The sequence below is a fragment of the Schistocerca nitens genome, chromosome 7 (genome assembly GCF_023898315.1).
Source record: "Schistocerca nitens isolate TAMUIC-IGC-003100 chromosome 7, iqSchNite1.1, whole genome shotgun sequence".
Taxonomy (NCBI): Eukaryota; Metazoa; Arthropoda; class Insecta; order Orthoptera; family Acrididae; genus Schistocerca; species Schistocerca nitens.
Genome location: NC_064620.1, coordinates 575,902,388 through 575,929,871, shown reverse-complemented (window position 1 = coordinate 575,929,871; position 27,484 = coordinate 575,902,388). Strand labels below are relative to the sequence as shown.

At 40.6% G+C, this 27,484-nt stretch overlaps 1 protein-coding gene across 1 annotated transcript in view; it reads right to left on the bottom strand.

The window, feature by feature from the left end:
* The window catches only part of LOC126195245 (medium-chain acyl-CoA ligase ACSF2, mitochondrial-like), a 243,221-nt gene that overhangs the window by 86,961 nt on the left and 128,776 nt on the right, over window positions 1-27,484 (bottom strand). Inside the window, exons 3-5 of the mRNA XM_049933773.1 lie at window positions 11,600-11,782; window positions 6,757-6,908; window positions 1,695-1,812 (exon numbers count right to left, since the gene is read on the bottom strand). Coding sequence (XP_049789730.1) covers window positions 1,695-1,812; window positions 6,757-6,908; window positions 11,600-11,782 — 453 coding nt within the window. The remainder of the gene's footprint in view (window positions 1-1,694; window positions 1,813-6,756; window positions 6,909-11,599; window positions 11,783-27,484) is intronic.

Sequence of the window (27,484 nt, the reverse complement as noted above, 5' to 3'; positions counted from 1 at the left end):
CATCTAATCTTGCGTCAATGAGAAAGTAGAGATTTGAGTCGCAGTCTCAAATATACAGGCATCTCTGATGTGAAGTCACTGTGAAGAAGAGAAGTGACTTGGTATAGTTGTGTGGTTGTTGGTTGAGAGTGAGCAGGACTGGTGACAATTGCGTGCGGATGCGCCGAACTGTATACATACATGTTTTGGGTGAGATGGGGCGCGGTCAGCTGGAGCAGCATTTGTGGCAGTCGTCGTGTTACCATGAGCAGTCAGCAGTTCAGTGCTTGGAGCAGAGCTAGTGACAACTGCTTCGCATGAGGTTGGACGGCATCATGACTGTTTAGAGTGTGCGCCAGATCATCAGGTGTAGGAGGCAAGGGTGCCCAATTTGATGTTCTGCCTGAGTTGCATCACTGAATATAATCTATCTGCTAGGGTCAACTTCCTGTCTAGCAGTTCCACCTCGTACAAAATCACTGCAATCTGTAGCTCAGACATAAGTTTCATGACCCATGATATCCAAAGGGTTTGGTCTGACATTAGTGTGGGGTCAACTACCAAATAAAGACGATGCCCCACAGTTGCGAAGGGGTTTCCCAGGTGAACTGCTCATTGTAACCAACTTGCCATACCTGTTGATCAGGAGTGCCAACAATTCATTGTAGAAACACTGGGTTTTCTGCATCCTACTTATTGAGTGGTGGAGAGGAAAGGATAATGTCACTTATCAGTTCTGCGTATACCATGACATTACAGATTAACATAACAAATCTGAACTGTCGTTGATAACACCTAGTGAAGTGAACATTCACTCAACCACTGAGAACTACGATGACACTTGATCAGGTTGGAATAGTGGGAAGTTTGGTTGTCGTGCTGTGAATCGTGATAATGGTTGTACTATCTGAGCTGAAGAGAAAAGCACGATTGGTGTTGGATCCATCAGTCAGAGTGCAGTTGGAGCTGCATCAAGCATCAGCAATCGTGGAGCAGCAGACGCAGAGGACACTATCGGCAGCATGTCCAATTGAATGAAAACTGAACACGAACTGTCCTGGAAGCATGCTGGAGTGGGATCAGCATGCAAGTTCACTAATAAAGGCTCTGATGGCGGCCATTGTTGAATCAGTGACTCTATTTTGTGAGACAATGTTTGTGCACACTTGTTGCTCCATATTCCACACAGTTTGTTAACGAAGGCAATGGGTGCACCGCACTGTGGTAGGAGTATAGTAATTTGTAGCCACAGAGCTGTGAGGAACAATGAACAAAGTAAACTTCACTTCCATTGCTGACATGAATTAACGTGGCACACGACTGTATTTCATAAAAAGCTTGGAATCCACTGTTGTCGGGTTCACCAATGTGGCAGTGTACCTCTGTACGGTACTAGGTGACAAGTAAGTAACACACAAACACTGATCGGTCTAAATAAACATCTACTGAACTTCGGATAATACAAGAGACATCCACCATATAACGTCACTTGGTGAGAACTAGTGGCTGAGGCACAGAGGCTCCACTTCCCCACTCTGTAGCACTAGTCAGCGATTCACTTTGTCTCAATGTCCCCACACTCTATTACAGCTATACCAGACATGTCGCCCATCCATAGAGACTTAGCGCTACGCGGGCGAAGCCAGGACAAACCATGTTGTATATTAATACTCTCACTAAGTGTGAATTTATAATTTTAATTATTTATTACTTACTGATGTAAACTGGATCTGACAGCATTCATCAGGCTGAATGTCTTTCTGGAGATTTAAGACCCGTTCCAAGTTTTCATTTGTCGCAAGATCCATTACTTGATTGTAACCATACGTTCCCCTGGTGAAAAAAAAAAAAGACATATCAGCATTGCTTTATTTATAAGGAGTAATAGAACAACAGGGTACAAAAAAGAGAATCAAGTTACTTTTACTGACAAATCTGGGCAATAAAACTATACACCATATACCTTACGTAACTTTAAGGCCTTGTTTGAAAGCATTCAGAACATTGCTTAATATGCTAATTTTTCCTGGAGATAGTCAAGATTTTGAAGTTTTTGAACGTAATATGAGCCAAGAGGTTCATTTCATTGATTACAGGCCATTTATAAAATGCATAGAAAGATCAATATGAATTTAAAATCTTAAAAATCAAGGTTGCGATATGACAGTTTTGTGGTAAATATTGAATCCTCTACAAAAATAACAAGAGAGACTCTGCCATTAGCAGTTTAAGCTAATTTCAGAATTTTGTGATCTCAAGGTTTTATGGATCAATGTATTTGTCCTAGACTAAACTACAAACTATAAATACCTTTGAAAAATAACCTGAATGACTTCAGAAAATCTTCTCCTATCACAATTTAAGAATATCTTCTGCATTGCCAACATGTAAAACTGTTAACCTTTGCTCTCTTTTCCACAGTATAACATATTATGTGAAAGCAACAGGCTCTGCATTGCACATGTTAAACTGGGCAAGGGGTTGAAGAAAACGAGCCAAATTGGCTGCACATTATTAACATTGTACTGTCAGTCTTTCCTATCTAAATGTTCCTAAAACAAAGGTGTGTAACACTTGCACATGCAGAAAACTGACGTTATTGTGACACTGTACTCCTACACCATGAGCATCTTTTTAGGGGTGCATTTGGTCCTGACCTCATTTTTAGTGTTCCATGCCTCAAATGGTAAAAATGGAAGCCTTGTAGGACCACTTTGTTGTCCATCTGTTATGATGTCTTTGTCTCAGGAATGGGTAGAGGCATCAGTTTGAAATTTATGTCAAATATTAAGGTCTACAATCCCTCTGTGGTGTAAAAAAATTTAAGCTTCTAAATCAATGATATCAAAAGATATGCCCATCTGTTGAGACCTGTTTTTCTCAGGAATGGGTAGAGGTAGGGTACGGATATCAAACTGAAATATATGTCTGATACTAAGGTCTACAATCCTCTGGCAGTGTAAAAAAATTACAGTTCAGCATCTATGCAAACAAAAGATACAGCATTTTATGTCATATTTTGATACTCGCAAACTCACTCATCAAAACCTATAGACAGAGGTGCCGACTTATAAAAGATATTGGGGCAGCCCATACTGTGGGTCTTGCCCCAGGAAATTAAGTATTTGAAAAAACTAATACAGTACTATAATAATATAGTAATACAGTACTAAACTAGTACTAATATTTTGAAACTGAAAATTTAACATTATGTATGTATTTAATTCTCTATTTTATAAAGATTTTTAATATTTCTCTAAATGCCATTATTAGGGCTAGAGTGCCTGTAGAAAGGTGCAAATTTTGACTGTCTGACCGGATAACTGAATATGAAGTCATTGATGACTGGTCGGATATCCAATTCATCCGAAACGTCTCAGTGGTCATGAAGAACAGCCAAGTTGTTCAATTGCTTCTGTCCCATTGTTGATCCGAGAATGACTTCAGATGTCTAAGGGTGCTAAATGACCATTCTGCTGTTGCTGTCATGATTGGAACTACTTGGAGAAGCTTAATGCACTTCACTACTTCACATAACATTTCTCCAACTGCAGGCTCTAGTGTAATGCACTTTCTTACATAATGCATGTTTTTTTAAGACCATTTGTTTTTTATTAGCAATATTGGCTACCAAATTCAAGTGTAAATGCAGTCTCTCAATGTCTAGGTCATTTTTTAAAAAACTCTGTTGATTTTTCCAAATTTGTTTCACTTCTGTTTGCTAAAAGCAAGCAGTCTCGCAATGACCTGTGTGAGTTCAGTTGAGGCAAACCACTCAGTAATGCAAGAGTGCACCATTTCACAAACTTCAATTTAAATAGTTTTGTAGTATTCCTTTGGGGTTTTGAAAGTGTGCGGTGAGCTGGCTTCATTGTTTTCATACTTCTGTGGTATACTTTGACTCCAAGGAAACGAAGGATCATCAACTTGTGAAGGTTTTTCTTTTGAACATAATTCCCAAAAGTGTTCACACCTATCACACCTTCCATTCAATATACCAATCAAGCCCTCATATATTTTTTCCAGATCAGCAACACTTAGGTGAGGGCATTGAGTACTTTCACTGACATCCTCTACCGGGTTCATTGTATGGCAATAAAGGCATAAAAAGAAATAAGTCTTGAATTATAACATTGACTCAAGGTATTCTGCACATTTGTAACCTGCCCCTGTTTTGTCCTCTGCAGAAAATGTTTCAAAAAACTCTAGAAGTTCTTCAAAGTTTTTCAGTATTCTCAAAATACTAGAAGCTCGCTTAGTCCATCGAGTCGGGCAAAGGGGTCGTACACCAGCTTGGCCGTTGGCACTCTCACTGCATATGCTTCTGAAACATCCCATCCTTTTGTTTGATTCCCTTATGGTGTTTATTAAGTCCCTCATGGACATAAGATTACGGAGACTGTCTACAACTGCCAAATTTAAACTGTGGGCAGTGCAGTGCACATAACGTGCTTTTGGTTGCATATCCAAAACTAACTTTTTCAGTCCTTTGAACTTACCTTTCAAATTTGAGGCACCATCATAGCACTGTCCTCTTAAGTTATCCATTGACAAAACAAGACTAGCAAAAACGTCTTTTAAAATACTAAACACAGTTTCTGATTCAGTGTTGGGGGTCTCATATAAGCCAATAAAAGTCTTCATTGATGATTAAGGAATCATCGACAGTACCAATACAAAATGACACTTGTTCATGAATCGTAGAATCACTTGTTTCGTCAACCATAATATAAAAATGTTCAGTCTTCTTGATTGAAGCCAATACTTTTCTCAATACAGACTTTCCTAGTAGATCAATGATCTCATTTTGAATATCATGGGACATCCACTTATAACCCAAATGCACTAAACTATCTTTAAACTCAGGTATGTCATTCTTTCGGAGCTCCAACAGTTGAAAAAAATTTGAGTTTACATCTTCGTGCCCTCTAAATGCTAGTCCTTGTCGGCATAGAAATTGCACGGTAGTAAAAATTGTCTCAAGAGCTAAATGGCCTTTCTTCATATCACTATCTAACTGTTCTTTCAATTGGGAGGCCACACTTCGGTTAGTTATAGAATTTAGTTTCAGATCACTTTCTTTATGCATAAACATATTTTCATGAAGACGGAATTTTTCCAAAGACTTTTTCCAGTTCAAAAACCCTACAGAAGTAAATGCATCTTCTTTTTTTGAAGAAAATTGTAATAGATTTTTAGCATCTGCCTCTTTGCAGGCTTTGCAAAAAACTTTTTCGAAAGATGCTACATATTCTAGCCATGTATATTTGATCAGACAAGACTTCTGAAATTATCTTCTCTTACCGGATTGTCCAGGTTTTGGCTGTGAATGGTTCTCGTCTGAAGAAGATGAAGCAACTGATGACACAATAATTGTTGGAGGTTGACTTGCAGTATCATCAACATCCAAGTGACAAATTTATACATTGCAAACTTAATTCACAATACACTAAGAGACTAAAGTAAACAAATAAAATATAGTCATATAAAATAGTCCACTAAATACTAAAGTCAGAACACTAAACAGGTCTGCCGCATGCACTGAACGAAACTATCCACTGAATGACAGTGACAGCAGGATGGGCTTTATACAGCCGTTGCGTCATAAGTCTCGAAGCATGAAGGTGACATGAGGTGGAGGGTCCCTGGCGCTTCTGCTCCAGTCCTTTTGATGTCACTGCGGATGCAGTGCTGGACCGCTGGCACCAGACTTTACCCGAAGGTTCACACAACGGGATAAATTCTAAGTGTGCCTGCAGCACTGTAACACTATGATGATTCACACCACTCACTTTCAGTTAACCTGCTTACTATCATAATAATTATTTGTTTTAACTCATTACTGAATGTATTTTAAAAGGTAACTATTGTCAAACAAGGAAAATAAAAAATTCCAACATAATTTTGTGATTTTACAAAGCATAATATAACTAATAATTTTCTTAAATTATTGGGAGGCTCCGCCCCCCCCAATCAAATTTTTGAGGGGGCTCGGGCCCCCTCAGGCCCCATGGAGTTGGCACCTGTGTCTATAGACAAACTATCTACATACATAATTAAGTGCGAGTGCAAGTCCTACTCACGCTTGTCTGGTTTTTATGGGTGACATTGCACAACTGAATCAAGCTGCGTAGGTGGAGGAGCACTTGGAATGAGATGATATTTGGTGAATGGACTATCCTTCCCTGACTCATATCCCACCAGGTACATATGCGATGTGTAAGGGAGACATACTGCAGCACATACACCTGCATCAGTGGCCATCCAGCAGTTGTCAACCACACTGGTGGAAGAATGGAATGCCCTACCACAAGAACTCCATAACAACCATGTGGCCAGCATGGCTGCACATTGCAGAGCAAGTAGTGCTGTCTGTGGTGATCACACACCTTACTAATAACCATGCCCTGCCATTTGTACTGCAGGGGACCATCATGACTCATGGTGACTTCATTGCGATTATTGTCTTTGAATAAAAGTATCATTTCTTTTCATCTTCTATTTCTTTCAGTTACCACCTGGTTACACTGTAGCAGTTCTTTCTACCTATGGTCTCTCTCTCTCTCTCTCTCTCTCTCTCTCTCTCTCTCTCTCTCTCTCTATCCCACCCCCTCCCAGATTCTCCCCCAACTTCCTCTCTTCCTTCTTGACATCCTCCCTCCATCTCTTACCCCTTCTCTCTCAATCTCATTTCCCCTCTCTTCCTCCTTCCCTTTTTGCTTATCTCTCCTCCCTACATCTGTGCCTCTCCTCCTCCCACTCTCCCTTCATACTCACACAGCAGGTTCGGTGCCTGTGAGGATGACGGTGCTGAGGCTGGGTATCTCTTTGTTCCGTAGCTTCCCCGGTTTGCTGCTTCCCAGTTCTGGCAAAAGTTTCTGCAGCCTGTCATAACCACTGGCTGTGGCCACCAGACCACGAACCTCCACCTGCAACCAAATTAATGCTTAGCTGTGCACACGCCATTGGCAAGAGCTTATCTACTGCATAAACAGTGTTTGTTTTCCAGCAAGACACAGGTCAAAAATGGATCACAAGTTTTAACAGTTATTAAGTTACATAATTTTCTATGGTGTTGTTGCTATGGTCTTCAGTCCAAAGACTGGTCTGATGCAGCTCTCCATGCTACTCTATCGGGTGCAAGCCTCTTCATCTCCAAATAACTACTGCAACACACGTTCTTCTGAATCTGCTTACTGTATTCACCTCTTGGTCTACCTTTATGATTTTTACCATCCACACTTCCCTCCAGTACTAAATTGGTGGCTCCTTAATGTTTCTGAATGTGTCCTATCAACTGATCCCTTCTTCTAGTCAGGTTGTGTCACAATTTCTTTCTCTCGAGTTATATTCAATACCTCCTCATGAGTTACATGATCTACTCATCTTATCTTCAGCATTCTTATGTAGCAACATTTTTCAGTAGCTTCTATTATATTCTTATCTAAATTGTTTACCAAACATGTTTCACTTTCACACAAAGTTACACTTCTTACAAATACTTTCAGAAAAGCCTTCCTAACATTTAAGTCAATATTCGATGTTAACAAAGTTCTCTTCTTCAGAAATGCTTTTCTTGCCATTGCCAGTCTACATTTTATACCCCCTCTACTTTAGCCATCACCAGTTATTTTGCTGCCCAAATAGCAAAACTCATCTACTACTTTCATTCTCATTTCCTAATCTCATGTCCTCAGCTCCTCACCTAATTTAGTTATACAACATTCTTTTATCCTTGTTTCATTTTTGTTTATGCTTATCTTATATTCTCCTTTCAAGACACTGCCCATTTAGTTTAACTGCTCCTCTATGACCTCTGCTGTCTCTGAGAGAATTTCAATATCACTGACAAATCTCGAAGTTTTTATTTCTTCTCACTGTACTTTAATTCCTACCCCAAATATTTCTTTGGATTCCTACACTGCTTGCTCAATAGGCTACAATCCTGTCTCCTCCCTTCTCAACCAGTGCTTCCCTCTCATGCCCCTTGCCTCCCTTCTCAACCACTGCTTACCTCGCATGCCCCTTGCCTCTTCTAACTGCTGTCTGGTTTCTGTACAACTTGTAAATAGTCTTTCGCTCCCTATGTTTTTCCCCTGCTATCTTCAGAATATCAAAGACCATATTCCAGTCAACATAGTCAAAAGCTTTCTCTAAGTCTACAAATGCTATAGACATAGGTTTACCTTTAATTAACATGTCTTCTAAGATAAGTGGTTCAATTCAATTCAATTCAATTTATTAGCGTCCTTGTAGTACATCATCGAAATGATATAGGACTTGTCAATAAACATTACAATTTAAAATACATATACATGAAAATTTGTAATTGAATTTACTTGTCACTTAGACATTACAATTTTAATAGAACTTTTAGAACATTAACATAAAAATATACAAGTAGGATAACAACGTACAAAAAAAAAAAAAAAAAAAAAAAAAAATAGTTAGTGATTCTCACATCAAAGATTATTTACATTCTTACATTAACAGTTTCACACTTTCATAGAAACAGCAAGTATTTAAATGTGAGCAATTACACATATTTATTATCAGTATTGCCTCAGGCGTTTCTACATTTCTCCAGATTCCTAACTCATTTTCCCCAAGGTCAGCCAGCCTGATTTAGGTTTCCCAAAATTTCCCTAAATTATCTCAGGCAAATGCCAGGATGGTTCCTTTGAAAAAGGCATGGCTGACTTCCTTCTCCATCCTTCCATAACCCAATGGGACCAATGACTTCACTGTTTGGTCTCCTCCCCCAGATCAATCAACCAACCACAAGTTTTTTTCATTCTTTGATAAAGAATTAGTGTTAGTATTTTGGAACCATGACTTATTAAACTTACAGTTCAGTAATATTCACACTTACCAGCACCTGCTTTCTCTGGAATTGGAACTATTATATTCTTATTGAAGTCTGAGGATATTTCGTCTATCTCAACATCTTGCCCACCAGATGGAAACATTTTGTCATGGCTGGCTATCCCAAGGCTCTAAGTAGTTCTGAGAGAATGTCGTCTACTCTCAAGGCCTTGTGTCAACTTAGGTCTGTACTCTGTGAAATTCTTCATACAGTATCGTATCTCCCACCTCATGTTCACCTATGTCCTCTTCCATTCATACATTTGTCCTCCTGCCATTCCTGCTTAGCAGTTTTGCACTTCTTGTCAGTCTAGTTTTTGGTCACTTGTATTCACTTTCACATATTTCATTTGCTGCATTTTTATATTTTCTCCTTTCATCAATTAAATTCAATATCAGCTGTGTTATATAAGGAGTTCTGCTAGATCCTCTGCTGCCTTCACCACTTCATCTGTCAAAGCTACCCATTCATCCAATTTTCCCTTAATCAATTGTAATTAAAGACAAAAGTTTACATGTCTTATACAGCCACCTGATTCTGGCTTGTGTAGCCAACCTTCATGTGCATCTACATGTACTAGCTCCGCATACATATTATGAATCGATTTAGCAGTAAACAGTGCACTTCTGCAATGATATCAGTGAAGCAACAATTAAATATTTCAATGTGTTAGTTGAATGCTGTTTCACCAAGCATATTGAGAAGCACCTTTTTAATACTGTTATACACACATTGGCAGCGAATGCTCTTGAATTGTTTTGCATGAAATAACTGGTGGTCTTTTTGATAGTTATTAGTTCTCTGAAAACAGATTGCACTTTATTGTTCATACACCAGTCACAAATTATGGTTTGGCCAAGTAATTCATGGAGCACTAATTGCAAACCAAATGAGGTGGCGCATTGGTTAGCACACTGGACTCGCATTTAGGACGACAATGGTTTGAACTCACATCCAGCCATCCTGATTTAGGTTTTCTGTGATTTTTCCTAAACTGCTTAAGACAAATGCTGGGATGGTTCCTTTGAAAGGGCACAGCCAATTTTCTGCCCCATCCTTCCCTAATGCAATGGACCAATGACCTCACTGTTTGCTCCCCTCTCCCCAAGCCAACCAACCAACTGACTAATTGCAAACTACACTCTTATTTTGACATACTTCAGAGGATCCTCATGTAATTCTAGATCTACAAGGTCCAATGTTCTGCAAGTTCCTGGACCGTAATAAAAGCAGCCATGACTCATCAGAAGGAGGGAGATTTCAGAAGAAACCTCTTCATCATGCACAGACTGTAATCCAGACTCTCATTATTGATGTTTAACAATGGAATTTGAATTGATTAGTCCTGCACTGCCAGTGGTTTCCCATCTTTCTGTTTCTGTCTGACTCATCATCCTAGAGTGCTAACTGGTCCAACAGATTTCTCAGACTTCATTCTAAGACCTCTCCTAACTCTTCCAGTTTGGATGAAAGTGAAGACTGATACACTTCCTGCCAGAGTCCTAGGAACAGACTGCAGTGTATAAGGCAACAGAAGCATGCGCTGTACATGGAACACACTTTATATGAAGATGCTTCAGAAAGTAAGTTACGCATGTTGTCCCATGCTAAGACCACAGTGCAACAAAAGTGGCACATTGTCAGAAGAGTGTACATGTTTCAATGTTTCCTGCTGGCATTGTTCTGCTGGGACATAGAGGCAGGAGCATCACAGTTTGCACAAATTGACCACAAAATTCTACTATATAGGGACTAAATGCAAAGCTGCATCAGCGGCATGAAAAGGTGCCACACAGAAGTAGGTCATGTTCATTGAGAAGTCCAGATAACGTATCACTGATGTCCATCTTTTTGGCAAGCTGAAAAAACATCTGGGAGAAAGATTTTCCAGTGATGAGGAAGTTCACACAGTGGTTCTCGAATGGCTCCAAGATGGATTCTATCATCAAGGAATTGAACCACTAACAGGGCATTCCAACCATTGAGTTGGAGACTATGCTGAAAATTACTACCATGTACCAGTGTTATTCTAAAGTGTAGCACAGCTTTCAATAAAAGTTACATGACCTGTGACAATGATGCATAACTTACTTTATGAAGTCCTCTTGTACCAGCTTCTTGGTGAGTTACTGTTTGAATAACACATGAACATCACTGTGTGTAACTGACTTAGTGCAGAAATGCACTGATTACAGTTAAATCAATTTCAGGACATGTTAGAGCAGCTAATACATTCAGGCACAGAGGCAGGTGCAACATGGATTGTAGGCGCATTTTTCTAAGTTATCTGTGTGTACTGATCCCACAAAAATGCCCACATATTTCGTTAGGAACAGACATTGGACTGGAGATGGATGAATATAGAAATCAGGCATGACCTATTCAAAGGAACCATACCTGCATTTGTCTTAAGCTACTTAGGGAAGTAAGAAAACTTTAAGCTGTATGACTGGATGCGGATTTGAACTGCCAAGCATCTGAATGTAGCTTCCACTGTGTTACAGAGTGTGTCAGCTCACTTGGTGGAAGAGACAGAGATGGCTGGAAGAGTATCAGATGTTCAGTTAACCACACACCAATACCTTGTCCAGGCAGTGCCTTAATTTGGTGGCCCAGTAGCCGGACTTGAGGAAGGAGGTGGTCGACAAACAGAAGGCTGGTAACTTGGCAATGTGGTGTTCCAATGTGGTGGCCTGGTAGACAAGGTTGGGAAAGGTGTGTTAAGTGGCGGACCAATGAAGGGCTGGTACATACCTTGGAGAGGCAGTGCCCTAGTTCAGCAGCCTCATAGCCCGGGTTGAGGCAGACAAGTGCAAGCCCAGCACGTGCAGCTGCCAGTGCCGTGATGTACCATTCGAGACAGTTGCCACCCCACAAGCCCAGCCGGTCGCCGCGGGACAGCCCCACTGACATCAGACCTGCTGCCAGTCGGTCCACCTGCAACAACACGCACCTGCTGTACCCTCGTCTGGAGAACAACAAAGGAGGCTTATGAGAGGGCAAGCTTTCATGTATCTGTTACAAATAACAGTGACTGAGATGTAGCAATTTTCACAATAACAACTTTACAGTGTCCGGCTATGAATTCACTCACAACTAGAAGTCACAAATATCAAGTAGCAACTAAATATGGCATTTAAGAGTCAACACCATGTACCAACAGTTGGTCAAAGTTCATATTTATTTTTAAGAACCTTTTGTCACACCATCAAGTCTGGCTGCAAATTCAGTCACAAATAGAAGTAGCAAATAGAAATTAAAAGTAGCATTTAACATTAAATGTCATCTGTTGACTGATGTTCGTACTTCATTCTAAGAATCTTGTGTCTCACGCTTTGGGTGTATAACATACCAATGGTAGAAGACATGAGTCATGAAATTAATTTGCTCTGGGAACATTTTATGCTTGGTGTTACACCTTGCAGCAGTTTTTTTTTTTTTTTTTTTTTTGGTCATCAGTATACTGACTGGTTTGATGCGGCCCGCCACGAATTCCTTTCCTGTGCTAACCTCTTCATCTCAGAGTAGCACTTGCAACCTACGTCCTCAATTATTTGCTTGACGTATTCCAATCTCTGTCTTCCTCTACAGTTTTTGCCCTCTACAGCTCCCTCTAGTACCATGGAAGTCATTCCCTCATGTCTTAGCAGATGTCCTATCATCCTGTCCCTTCTCCTTATCAGTGTTTTAAACATATTCCTTTCCTCTCTGATTCTGCGTAGAACCTCCTCATTCCTTACGTTATCAGTCCACCTAATTTTCAGCATTCATCTATAGCACCACATCTCAAATGCTTCGATTCTCTTCTGTTCCGGTTTTCCCACAGTCCATGTTTCACTACCATACAATGCTGTACTCCAGACGTACATCCTCAGAAATTTCTTCCTCAAATTAAGGCCGGTATTTGATATTAGTAGACTTCTCTTGGCCAGAAATGCCTTTTTTGCCATAGCGAGTCTGCTTTTGATGTCCTCCTTGCTCCATCCGTCATTGGTTATTTTACTGCCTAGGTAGCAGAATTCCTTAACTTCATTGACTTCGTGACCATCAATCCTGATGTTAAGTTTCTCGCTGTTCTCATTTCTACTACTTCTCATTACCTTCGTCTTTCTCCGATTTACTCTCAAACCATACTGTGTACTCATTAGACAGTTCAATCCGTTCAGCAGATCATTTAATTCTTCTTCACTTTCACTCAGGATAGCAATGTCATCAGCGAATCTTATCATTGATATCCTTTCACCTTGTATTTTAATTCCACTCCTGAACCTTTCTTTTATTCCCGTCATTGCTTCCTCGATGCACAGCTTGAAGAGTACGGGCGAAAGGCTACAGCCTTGTCTTACACCCTTCTTAATATGAGCACTTCGTTCTTGATCGTCCACTCTTATTATTCCCTCTTGGTTCTTGTACATATTGTATATGACCCGTCTCTCCCTATAGCTTACCCCTACTTTTTTCAGAATCTCGAACAGCTTGCACCATTTTATATTGTCGAACGCTTTTTCCAGGTCGACAAATCCTATGAAAATGTCTTGATTTTTCTTTAGCCTTGCTTCCATTATTAGCCGTAACGTCAGAATTGCCTCTCTCGTCCCTTTACTTTTCCTAAAGCCAAACTGATTGTCACCTAGCGCATTCTCAATTTTCTTTTCCATTCTTCTGTATATTATTCTTGTAAGCAGCTTTGATGCATGAGCTGTTAAGCTGACTGTGCGATAATTCTCACACTTGTCAGCTCTTGTCATCTTTGGAATTGTGTGGATGATGCTTTTCCGAAAGTCAGATGGTATGTCGCCAGACTCATATATTCTACACACCAACGTGAATAGTTGTTTTGTTGCCACTTCCCCCAATGATTTTGGAAATTCTGATGGAATGTTATCTATCCCTTCTGTCTTATTTGAGCATAAGTCCTCCAAAGCTCTTTTAAATTCCAATTCTAATACTGGATCCCCTATCTCTTCTTCTAAATCGACTCTTGTTTCTTCTTCTAACACACCAGACAAATCTTCACCCTCATAGAGGCTTTCAATGTATTCTTTCCACCTACCGAGCGAGGTGGCGCAGTGGTTAGCACACTGGACTCGCATTCGGGAGGACGACGGTTCAATCCCATCTCCGGCCATCCTGATTTAGGTTTTCCGTGATTTCCCTAAATCGCTTCAGGCAACTGCCGGGATGGTTCCTTTGAAAGGGCACGCCCGATTTCCTTCCCCATCCTTCCCTCACCCGAGCTTGCACTCCGTCTCTAATGACCTCATTTTCGACGGGACGTTAAACACTAATCTCCTCCTCCTCCTCCTCTTTCCACCTATCTGCTCTCTCCTCTGCATTTAACAGTGGAATTCCCGTTGCACTCTTAATGTTACCACCGTTGCTTTTAATGTCATCAAAGGTTGTTTTGACTTTCCTGTATGCTGAGTCTGTCCTTCCGACAATCATATCTTTTTCGTTGTCTTCACATTTTTCCTGCAGCCATTTCGTCTTAGCTTCCCTGCACTTCCTATTTATTTCATTCCTCAGCGACTTGTATTTCTGTATTCCTGATTTTCCCGGAACATGTTTGTACCTCCTCCTTTCATCAATCAACTGAAGTATTTCTTCTGTTACCCATGGTTTCTTCGCAGCTACCTTCTTTGTACCTATGTTTTCCTTCCCAACTTCTGTGATGGCCCTTTTTAGAGATGTCCATTCCTCTTCAACTGTACTGCCTGCTGCGCTATTCCTTATTGCTGTATCTATAGCATTAGAGAACTTCAAACGTATCTCATCATTCCTTAGTACTTCCGTATCCCACTTCTTTGCGTATTGATTCTTCCCGACTAATGTTTTGAACTTCAGCCTACTCTTCATCACTACTATATTGTGATCTGAGTCTATATCTGCTCCTGGGTACGCCTTACAATCCAGTATCTGATTTCGGAATCTCTGTCTGACCATGATGTAATCTAATTGAAATCTTCCCGTATCTCCCAGCTTTTTCCAAGTATACCTCCTCCTCTTGTGATTCTTGAACAGGGTATTCGCTATTACTAGCTGAAACTTGTTACAGAACTCAATTAGTCTTTCTCCTCTTTCATTCCTTGTCCCAAGCCCATATTCTCCTGTCACCTTTTCTTCTACTCCTTCCCCTACAACTGCATTCCAGTCGCCCATGACTATTAGATTTTCGTCCCCCTTTACATACTGCATTACCCTTTCAATATCCTCATACACTTTCTCTATCTGTTCATCTTCAGCTTGCGACGTCGGCATGTATACCTGAACTATCGTTGTCGGTGTTGGTCTGCTGTCGATTCTGATTAGAACAACCCGGTCACTGAACTGTTCACAGTAACACACCCTCTGCCCTACCTTCCTATTCATAATGAATCCTACACCTGTTATACCATTTTCTGCTGCTGTTGATATTACCCGATACTCATCTGACCAGAAATCCTTGTCTTCCTTCCACTTCACTTCACTGACCCCTACTATATCTAGGTTGAGCCTTTGCATTTCCCTTTTCAGATTTTCTAGTTTCCCTACCACGTTCAAGCTTCTGACATTCCACGCCCCGACTCATAGAATGTAATCCTTTCGTTGATTATTCAATCTTTTTCTCATGGTAACCTCCCCCTTGGCAGTCCCCTCCCGGAGATCCGAATGGGGGACTATTCCGGAATCTTTTGCCAATGGAGAGATCATCATGACACTTCTTCAATTACAGGCCACATGTCCTGTGGATACATGTTATGTGTCTTTAATGCAGTGGTTTCCATTGCCTTCTGCATCCTTATGTCGTTGATCATTGCTGATTCTTCCACCTTTAGGGGCAATGTCCCACCCCTAGGACAAGAGAGTGCCCTGAACCTCTATCCGCTCCTCTGCCCTCTTTGACAAGGCCGATGGCAGAATGAGGCTGACTTCTTACGCCGGAAGTCTTCGGCCGCCAATGCCCGATTATTTATCAAAATTTAGGCAGTGGCGGGGATCGAACGCAGGACCGAAGACGTTTTGATTATGAATCAAAGACGCTACCCCTAGACCACGGGCAGCAGCACTGAAGTTAGGGTTAGGTTAGTGGTGTTTAACGTCCTGTCGACAACGAAGTCATTAGAGACGGAGCGCAAGCTCAGGTTAGGGAGGGATGGGGAAGGAAATCGGCCGTGCCCTTTCAAAGGAACCATCCCGGCATTGGCCTGAAATGATTTAGGGAAATCACGGAAAACCTAAATCAGGATGGCCGGAGACGGGATTGAACCGTCGTCCTCCCGAATGCGAGTCCAGTGTGCTAACCACTGCGCCACCTCGCTCGGTAGTACTGAAGTACTATTCAGTTAAGAGTTGGTGAAACCAATGAATGTCAATGTCCAATAAAGATTACGGTAACAGACTGACCTAAGGTGTAGCCTAATGGTTTATGTTCACACCATATTTAAAGACACTTAAGGGGAGATGGAAAGCAATTTTTTATCTATTCTGCCAATGCTATTTCTTTCTTTGAATATGTACACCTTTCAAAAGTACCATCATTGTTAAAACAGTTAAGTTTTTACTGAATGTATATAACACATGTGCCAGCATTTACAAGTAAAATGAACACAATACCTCTTAAGGATTTCAAGGATTTTTTTTTAATCTTTCACTAATAAAATTTCACTTATGTTATACATTTGTGATCATTAAACAGTTTCTGTGGGGTTAATGGTTAATTTAATTGTAATAACTTATTACAATCCTGAGTACAAATTTACCAAATTTTATATTTCTAAGCTTTTAGCTCAGTGACTAATGGTACCTGAAAACCATATAACGTACGTTTGAGAAGTTTGATACTGCAATTTTAGTATATTGAATTATGGAAATTACAATTAATATTTTCTTGCACCATACTGAGCATCATCTGAATCATACTGATCTTCTTATCTCTCTTGGCCCCTCTTTTTTCTGCATCACCTCTATTGTGCATATCATCTCTTATGAAATGTGAATGTTAGGCCATTCCTATCACATAATATTCCTATCATACAGATGTATTATGCACACTCTAACTTCTTTATATACCTTTGTTATATTTTTTATATAAATGTTCCTTGCTGCTGGCACAACAGATACACGGAAGTAATTCAGTTACTGTAATTTGTCAATCAGTGTTTAAAATAATCAAATACATTATGTACATTTCCACACATACCATGGCATCATGCTTCTATGAAGAAGATATTTATATCTGTTAAACCAATACTAAGTAAGTTTCTGTAATATACTTTTTATACTTCACATAAATGTACAGCCCAGGTCTAAAGATTTATAATATCCCTAATTTTGTAGGCTTCTGAAGATGACAAATTAATTTGTCAAAACCAGTTAAGCATAATAAAATTTATTTGCAACTGATGACCAAATTTTATCCCAAAAAAATTTTAAATTAGCAATTTCTGCTTTGTGGATTCTTTCTCTCCCTATTTGTACCTAGGATTTTTCGGTACCTATTTCCACTAGATTTTACACTCAATGATTCCAAAAAATCCAGTTTCCTTGTTAAATTATCATTCAAGCATAAAATTGCACCATAAACACCACATTTAAGGGTTGTAATCTGAAAAAGTACAGTTTTTGATGACTGTGCCCAAATGACAGAACTTACACCTTTATTTAAATTTTATTTTTTCCTATGAAGACATTTCTACAACACAATATCTTTACAAAGAACTCTGAATATAGGTTTAATTTCATTCATTACTGCAGCAGGTAAAGAATGTTTGTAGTCATATGTTGCATATCTCTGTACCTGCGCCAAGTGTCAGGATCATTTGGGCAAAGAAAATGCTGAGGATGTCCATCTGTGGAAAGCTTACAGAAAAAGATCGCCTGCACAGTTTTCTTCACATTTTTTAAATTCCCAATATTCCTTCTTATGGCCAAGCCATAACAATTCTTTAATCTATCTATTTCAACATTTGTCAGACGACCTTATTTTCGAGTACCAATTTTGACTTTTCTTTTAATAATCTTCTCAACCTTGACCCCATTGTTTCATGCACATGCCCAATGCATTGCAATTGTGACACTAGGAACATAGGGTCCTTCTGTACATATCCAGTCACAAGCCTTGCTGCTGTCATTCCCTAACTACTGTGTGCATGCAACACCTCTAGTTGCCACAAAATGATTAAAAATTCTGAGAAGTCCTATTACTTTCATTCCACTACTTGGACCAGCATAATTCTTTCAACAGTTGTGTTCATCCTCTTTCTCAGTTTCACTGCCACAAGTCACAAAGTCCTTGCTTAAAATCTATGACAGTTACCTTGTCAGTAATAAATGATGCAGCCATGACAACGCCAGCTGGGATTAGTAGAGACTGGGATAAAGCGTAGCCACATATCTGCCAGTTGCTGTCAAAACATGCACAAATATTAATACTTTCACTTTCATGACTTTCCTTGAGTGCTTCTTCAGCTGCTTCCTTCATTGAGATGTTACAGACTTCAGAAACAGCAGTTGCAATAATTTCATTATATGTCATAAATTTTGCTGGTCGATTTGGAACGTCAAGCACTGCACAAAAGAGTTTGCCTGCCTCCCTCCATTTACCAATGATCTGAGCCTATAAACTAACCTCATCTTGTTTCATACAGATTATTACTTGCGATTTGTGATGACATTGTTGCAGCAACTGCTTCACACTTTGCCAAATTCAGTGTCAGCTTTGACACAATGCCTTGGTGAAGTCACTGATTCTCTTCCAAAGACATGTCTCCACCACATACTCTGCACACAGTGTTTTTTGAAATAAAATCACAGAACATGCTGGAGTTCACAACAATATTTGCAAATGAGTGTTCATCTCCACAAGCTGACTGCGGAAGAACACCTTTAGGATACTGCTGTTTATTTCTTGAGGTACTGAGTTTCTTTACAGTTGACATTCTAGGTTCCCTTCAGTGAGCTCAATACTGACCTTGAGAGAGTACTACTTGAAACAAAGCCATGACATATGAAGTCACAGTCACCAAGTTAAACCAGGGCAAGGCGTCAAATTGTTCTGCTACATAGAAAAAATACAAATTTATGTACACTATATGATGCTGTGTGTGTCAATTATAGTTCACTGTTAGCTATTGTGTTGTACTTTCTACCCCTTCCCTCCAAGAACTAAAGCTGCTGACAAATTACACTTCTCAAAAATCTTACCTCTGCGCAAAATATTTTTTTGCTTTCACTTTCCACATTTTATTTTCCGAATGACAAAACTATAGAGTGATACAAAATGATCAAAACACTGACATTAAAATTTTCTTATTATATTCACTTCATCAGATATTTCACATCATAACACATGTGATACAAAGTGCATTTCTCTCTACATGTAACAAGAAAAGTTATGTACACATCATTAGACTACAAAACTGCTAAACCATTGTTTTGTTGCTAATTTCTGCTACTAACAGGGGAAAAATCTTTAATGTTAATATGAATCACTTAACATGCTGTTATGTTGCCAATTTAGAGGTAAGAATTTTGGGAAAGGAAAGAGGTGGTCAAATTAGTAACATGTGAACATCAAATTTTTATTTATTGTTCTGCTTCATTCAATATGTATTCACATGTTATACATTGGCAAATGTAATTAGCTTCCCCAACCTCTGCCTCACCAAGGTAGATACCCTGTGCAGCAGCTGTTGTTTTTTTGTGTGTGCCTTTAATCTAATCTGAAGGCACACAGCAGCAATATGTCATATTACCTGTGATTCATGCATGTCTTCACAGTCAATGGCAGAGACTAGCTTACGCACTTGGCCAAACTGCTGCAGATAGGTGAAGCAAACCACCCCTGTTAATCATAGTAAAGGCAGCTAGACTTGCCACAGGAGTCTTGCAGTAAGTGCGATCATTCGGGCATATGTAGAGTACAGTAATAAGTTCTTCACTCTCAGCCCATGTTAACATTTGTATAATCTTTTTCACAACATGTTGTGATATATAATAAATAATATTCTCCTAGTATTTACTGAGTAATGCTGAATCAAGAGCCTCAAACTAACTAGTATCTTCAGTATCATCAATGAACTTATCATTTTGCTTCTTATGGCTCAGGAATTCACGAACACTGAAAGAGCTCACTTTCTCAATGTCATCTATATTATTCTTGTCACTTGCAGTAACATTGTTCTTGAGCGACATTGTTCTCAAAGCAGACTGGAACTGTAATGTGATGGGATTATTGTTTCAATCTAACCTAGATCTGATGCATGGAAAAAAGAGTTATAGATGATCTTCTGAGACTTTGTATGTTAAAAAATGTTTTAGAGGTTCAGTTGACCCATATGTTGTTTTTGTTGTGGTCTTCAGTCCTGAGACTTGTTTGATGCAGCTCTCCATGCTACTCTATCCTGTGCAAGCTTCTTCATCTCCCAGTACTTACTGCAGCCTACATCCTTCTGAATCTCCTTAGTGTATTCATCTCTTGGTCTCCCTCTACGATTTTTACCCTCCACGCTGCCCTCCAATACTAAATTGGTGATCCCTCGATGTCTCAGGATATGTCCTACCAACCGATCCCTTCTTCTAGTCAAGTTGTGCCACAAGCTCCTCTTCTCCCCAATTCTCTTTAATACCTCCTCATTGGTTATGTGATCCACTCATCTAATCTTCAGCATTCTTCTGTAGCACCACATTTCGAAAGCTTCTATTCTCTTCTTGTCTAAGCTATTTATCATCCATGTTTCACTCCCATACATGGCTACACTCCATACAAATAATTTCAGAAACGACTTCCTGACATTTAAATCTACACTCGATGTTAACAAATTTTTCTACTTCAGAAACGCTTTCCTTGGCATTGCCAGTCTACATTTTATATCCTCTCTACTTCAACCATCATCAGTTATTTTGCTCCCCAAATAGCAAAACTCCTTTACTATTTTAAGTGTCTCATTTCCTAATCTAATTCCCTCAGCATCACCCAATTTAATTCGATTACATTCCATTATCCTCGTTTTGCTTTTGTTGACATTCATCTTATACCCTCCTTTCAAGACACTGTCCATTCCGTTCAACTGCTCTTCCAAGTCCTTTGCTGTCTCTGACAAAATTACAATGTCATCAGTGAACCTCAAAGTTTTTATTTCCTCTCCATGGATTTTAATACCTACTCCAAACTTTTCTTTTGTTTCCTTTATTGCTTGCTCAATATACAGATTGAATAACATCGGGGATAGGCTACAACCCTGTCTCACTCCCTTCCCAACCACTGCTTCCCTTTCATACCCCTCGACTCTTATAACTGTCATCTGCTTTCTGTACAAATTGTAAATAGCCTTTCGCTCTCTGTATTTTACCCCTGCCACCTTTAGAATTTGAAAGAGAGTATTCCAATCCACATTGTCAAAAGCTTTCTCTATGTCTACAAATGCTAGAAACATAGGTTTGCCTTTCCTTAATCTTTCTTCTAAGATAAGTCGTAGGGTCAGTATTGCCTCACGTGTTCCAACATTTATACGGAATCCAAAATGATCTTTCCCGAGGTCAGCTTCTATCAGTTTTTCCATTCGTCTGTAAAGAATTCGCATTAGTATTTTGCAGCTGTGACTTATTAAACTGATAGTTCGGTGTTTTTCACATCTGTCAACACCTGCTTTCTTTGGGATTGGGATTATTATATTCTTCTTGAAGTCTGAGGGTATTTCACCTGTCTCATACATGTTGCTCACCAGATGGTAGAATGACCATATAGGTCAACTGAACTATGGGATACAAATTTTACGTATGTCGGTCTTTTCACCTTGGCTAGTACTAGTATCATCTGAAGAAAGGATGCTACTAGTAATGGAGACGAGAAAAGAAACACATGTTAAATTGGTATCCCATACTTCAGCTGACCTACATACACCAACTGAAGAACAGATATAGTGCTAGCGAAGGCGAAAAAGTCGACATACATTAAATTTGTATCCTGTACTTCAGCTGATCTACATATTTCAACTTAAGAATAGGATATTAGTGCTAGCAAAGGTAAAGATGTCAACATACGTTAAATTCTACTGCTAATGAAAACAACGACGTCGACATACATTACACTGGGATCCCGTACCTCAGCTGAATTATGTGAAGACAAAAAAAGGCGGCATACATAAATTTGTATACCATACTTCAGCTGACCTATATAGGTCAACTGAAGTATGGGATACAAATGTATTTTTTCGCCTTCGGTACTAATAGTATCGAGAGAAAATTATCAAAGCATTACTAGCGACAGCAAAGAAACTGACAACAGTAAAATTTCTATCCCAGTCTTCAGCCGAGTTATATAGGTCAAATGGAAGAGTAGGATACTGGTGCTAGCGAAGGCAAAAAACTGCGACATATATAACATTTGTATCATGTTCTTCAGTTCACCTACATAACATTCACATATTCATATATTCAGAGTTATATAACATTCACAGTTCAACTGAGGTAAAGGATGTCAATGTTATATATGTAACTTTTTTCGTCTTTGCTAGCACTAGTATCCAGTTGGCCTATATACACTGAAGCGCCAAAGAAACTGGTATAGGCATGCATATCATATAGAGAGACGCATAAAGAGGCAAAATACGGCACTGGGGTCTACAATGCCTATATAAGGCAACAAGTATCTGGTGCAGTTGTTGGATCAGTTGGAGCAACAAAGTAGGGATTTTCCCGTACCATCATTTCACGAGTGTACCTTTAACATTAGGAATCCAGTAGAACATCAAATCTCCGACATAGCAGCAGCCAGAAAAAGATCCTGCAAGAACAGGATCAACTACAACTGAAGAGAATCGTTCAGCGTGACAGAAGTGCAACCCTTCCGCAGATTGCTGCAGATTTCAATGCTGAACCATCAACAAGTGGTAGTGCGCAAACCATTTAACGAAACATCATCGATATAGGCTTTTGTATCCAAAGGCCCACTTGTGTACCCTTGATGACTGCACGACACAAAGCTTTATGACTCACTTCAGCCCGTCAACACCAACTTTGTACTGTTGGCAACTGGAAACATGTTGCCCGATCGGACGAAACTTGTTTCAAGTTGTATCGGGCAGATGGATGTGTATGGTTATTGGAGAAAACCTCATAAGTCCATGGACCCTGCAGGTCAGCAGGAGAGTGTTCAACCTGATGGAGGATCTGTAATGGTGTGGGACCTGTGCAGTTGGAGTAATATGGAACCCCTGATATGTCTAGATACGACTCTGACAAGTGCACATACAGAAGCATCCTGTTTGATCTCATGCATCCATTCATGTCCATTGTGCATTCCGACAGGCTTGGGCAATTCCAGCAGGACAATGCGACGCCCCACGCGTCCAGAATTGCCAGAGAGTGGCTCCAGGACCACTTTTCTGAGTTTAAACACTTCTGCTTGCCATCATACTCCCCAGACATGAACATCATTGAGCGTATCTGGGATGCCTTGCAATGTGTTGTTCAGACGAGATTACGACCCTCTCGTAGAGTTACGGATTTATGGACAGCTCTGCAGGATTCATGGTGTCAATTTCCTCCATCACTACTTCAGGCATTAGTCGAGTCCATGCCACGTTGTGTTGTGGCACTTCTGCATGCTCAAAGGGGGCGCTACACAATATTAGGCAGGTGTACCACTTTCTTTGGCTCTTCAGTGTAGGCCAACTGAAGTACAGGTTACAGATTTCTCGTATGTCTGTCTTTTCGCCTATTATAGTACTAGTATGGGCTGGAAAATATCATAATATTAGTGCTAGCGAAGGCGAAAAAAAAGCAACATCTTTAAAGTTTGTATTCCGTACTGCAGTTGACAAACCGAAACACAACACAGAACAATGCAATGCGACAAAGAAATACATGAGAAACGACAAATCCAATGCAACATAAAAATAAGACACAAAACTTACGATGCACAAACTCCTCCGAAAAAAAAACCAATGCTGGCCTTGAGCAGTGGCGGATACAGAAAAACATCAAGGAGGGGGCGCTAAAGATATCTTGAGCTACCTGTACTTTTACTGTAATAAAAACTTAATACTTCACAATCAATTGATCACTCTCACTCTGACGAATCTTCACACTCGCACTTGCTACAACTAAGACTTTTTACTTATTCCTTATTTCTTCAGTCTTAGTATTTCTGCTTCTGAATGTAAACTAGCTTCCTATACGGGGAAAGGTTCAAATGGCTCTGAGCACTATGGGACTTCACATCTGAGGTCTTCAGTCCCCTAGAACTTAGAACTACTTAAACCTAACTAACCTAAGGACATCACACACATCCCTGCACGAGGCAGGATTCGAGCCTGCCACCGTAGCTGCCGCGCGGTTCTGGACTGAAGCGCCTAGAACCGCTCGGCCACAACGGCCGGCTTATTCAGGGAATAGTCCGTGTTTATAACGCTACGTATGGAAGGTTCTCTGTACAAGAAAAAAGTTGAATATTCGCGACTTTTCTCAAACAAATCCCAGACAGAGTAGCGTATCGAAATCACTAGAATGGCCGCGACTTTTCTCGTAGGTATGTCTTAGCTATCTACACTCCTGGAAATGGAAAAAAGAACACATTGACACCGGTGTGTCAGACCCACCATACTTGCTCCGGACACTGCGAGAGGGCTGTACAAGCAATGATCACACGCACGGCACAGCGGACACACCAGGAACCGCGGTGTTGGCCGTCGAATGGCGCTAGCTGCGCAGCATTTGTGCACCGCCGCCGTCAGTGTCAGCCAGTTTGCCGTGGCATACGGAGCTCCATCGCAGTCTTTAACACTGGTAGCATGCCGCGACAGCGTGGACGTGAACCGTATGTGCAGTTGACGGACTTGGAGCGAGGGCGTATAGTGGGCATGCGGGAGGCCGGGTGGACATACCGCCGAATTGCTCAACACGTGGGGCGTGAGGTCTCCACAGTACATCGATGTTGTCGCCAGTGGTCGGCGGAAGGTGCACGTGCCCGTCGACCTGGGACCAGACCGCAGCGACGCACGGATGCACGCCAAGACCGTAGGATCCTACGCAGTGCCGTAGGGGACCGCACCGCCACTTCCCAGCAAATTAGGGACACTGTTGCTCCTGGGGTATCGGCGAGGACCATTCGCAACCGTCTCCATGAAGCTGGGCTACGGTCCCGCACACCGTTAGGCCGTCTTCCGCTCACGCCCCAACATCGTGCAGCCCGCCTCCAGTGGTGTCGCGACAGGCGTGAATGGAGGGACGAATGGAGACGTGTCGTCTTCAGCGATGAGAGTCGCTTCTGCCTTGGTGCCAATGATGGTCGTATGCGTGTTTGGCGCCGTGCAGGTGAGCGCCACAATCAGGACTGCATACGACCGAGGCACACAGGGCCAACACCCGGCATCATGGTGTGGGGAGCGATCTCCTACACTGGCCGTACACCACTGGTGATCGTCGAGGGGACACTGAATAGTGCACGGTACATCCAAACCGTCATCGAACCCATCGTTCTACCATTCCTAGACCGGCAAGGAACTTGCTGTTCCAACAGGACAATGCACGTCCGCATGTATCCCGTGCCACCCAACGTGCTCTAGAAGGTGTAAGTCAACTACCCTGGCCAGCAAGATCTCCGGATCTGTCCCCCATTGAGCATGTTTGGGACTGGATGAAGCGTCGTCTCACGCGGTCTGCACGTCCAGCACGAACGCTGGTCCAACTGAGGCGCCAGGTGGAAATGGCATGGCAAGCCGTTCCACAGGACTACATCCAGCATCTCTACGATCGTCTCCATGGGGGAATAGCAGCCTGCATTGCTGCGAAAGGTGGATATACACTGTACTAGTGCCGACATTGTGCATGCTCTGTTGCCTGTGTCTATGTGCCTGTGGTTCTGTCAGTCTGATCATGTGATGTATCTGACCCCAGGAATGTGTCAATAAACTTTCCCCTTCCTGGGACAATGAATTCACGGTGTTCTTATTTCAATTTCCAGGAGTGTATGTGCAGACCGAAACGTATAAAATATGATGTCGCGGAGGCGCGTGCCACATACCCACAAACAAATACAAAAGAAATACATCATCACAAGAAACACTAATGCACATATATATAGAAACACATAACCTAGAAGTTCACATCAACAAAATGAACTAAAATAATAAAAAAGATAACCACAGAAAAAACATTATTTAACATAAGAAAATAAAGAACGATGTGTACCACCCCAAAAACTCCAAAATTTTAACTATCCCGACCAAACTCACCCTAGTCCTTAATTATCATTTAACCCCCACCCCAACATGAAATTAGCGAACAAATTTTGGAGGGTAGGCCTTCTCGTTGCACCGATATACTGCACAAAATCTTAAAACGTGCGACGAAAAATCAGACGCAAAACAAAGTAAAATGAAAGTAGTAAAGAACTCTGAAAATGCGAGTGGGATTAGCTCTCATAATGGTAATTTATAATAAACTGAAATAATAATGGTACAAACAGGCTCTATAAGATAACGGTATAGTATCTCTATGCTAACAGGTCATTCTTTTACTCGCTGACGAAAGAAACTAAAAGACCAGCGTTATAACTCACTCTCTTGGTCCTACAATTGAAGCTAACACAAGCTAAGGCGGCCATTAGGCATCGTAAGCTGTAAATTTTAAATAATATATGATAATTTATGCTGATTGTGTATTTTTTTTTCATATGGCTAGTGACCTTCATGCAGAAATAAGAATATTATTTGTAAGGTTTTCAGCACGCTGGATAAAAGACAAGAACGGTCGAACAATCGACCATCCTTGGCAGACGTCTTACGTAGGAATAATTTTATTATAAATTTCATTGCGTTCCGTCATCAACGGACGCATTAAAAGACTTGCATCATAATTATTAAGGAAAAGAAAGTGAATATAATATTTTGTGTTGTATGAAAGTAAAAAGTAAGACCATTCCATTAAGTTCGCTTCTCGGCAAGACGATGATTATTACGTTATGAAAAATGGAAAATACTTTCTTTCAGTACAAGGTTTCCTTTAATTAAATTTCACCACAGTAAAGATATCCTGCAGCAATATTTTAACGTGATAACACGACATACAATCCCTGAGATTGTTTTTTTTATTCTTTGGTCAGTATGAACGCTCCACCTAGACATCAGTTTTAACAAATGCCAAAAGCGCCTCACGCAATCCTATATTATTAAGGCGGTGAGTCGCGCGCTATTGAATAATCAGAGACTATTTTTACGAAAGTATAGATTCAGGTCTCACATATTTTCATGATTCATTCTTGCGTCCGCTCCGCCAAATAAGTGCTCTATTCACGCTCTTGCCGGGAGTAAATATCAGTACAGTTAGGCGGTAAGAGCTTACACTCTTTTCGTCACGTTCATTGAGTACACCATAAGAATACTTAAGACGGTGTACGGACCTGAGCGGTAGCGGCACAATGTGCCCAACACGCAGTGTGCGATTTGCGGGTGGGGGGGGATTTCCCCCTCCCCCCTCTGCATCAGACCATCCCCTCCTCTGGTTTTAGTTTATGCGTCCCAACCTGGGATGTTTATTTCCCAAGCACTGGAGTAAAACTTTACATATAATTTAAAGTTGTGGATCCGAACACTGAAAGTTTTTAGTAAGTCTTACTATTAACACTATTAATATGTTTGAGTTTTCTATCATCAGAATAAG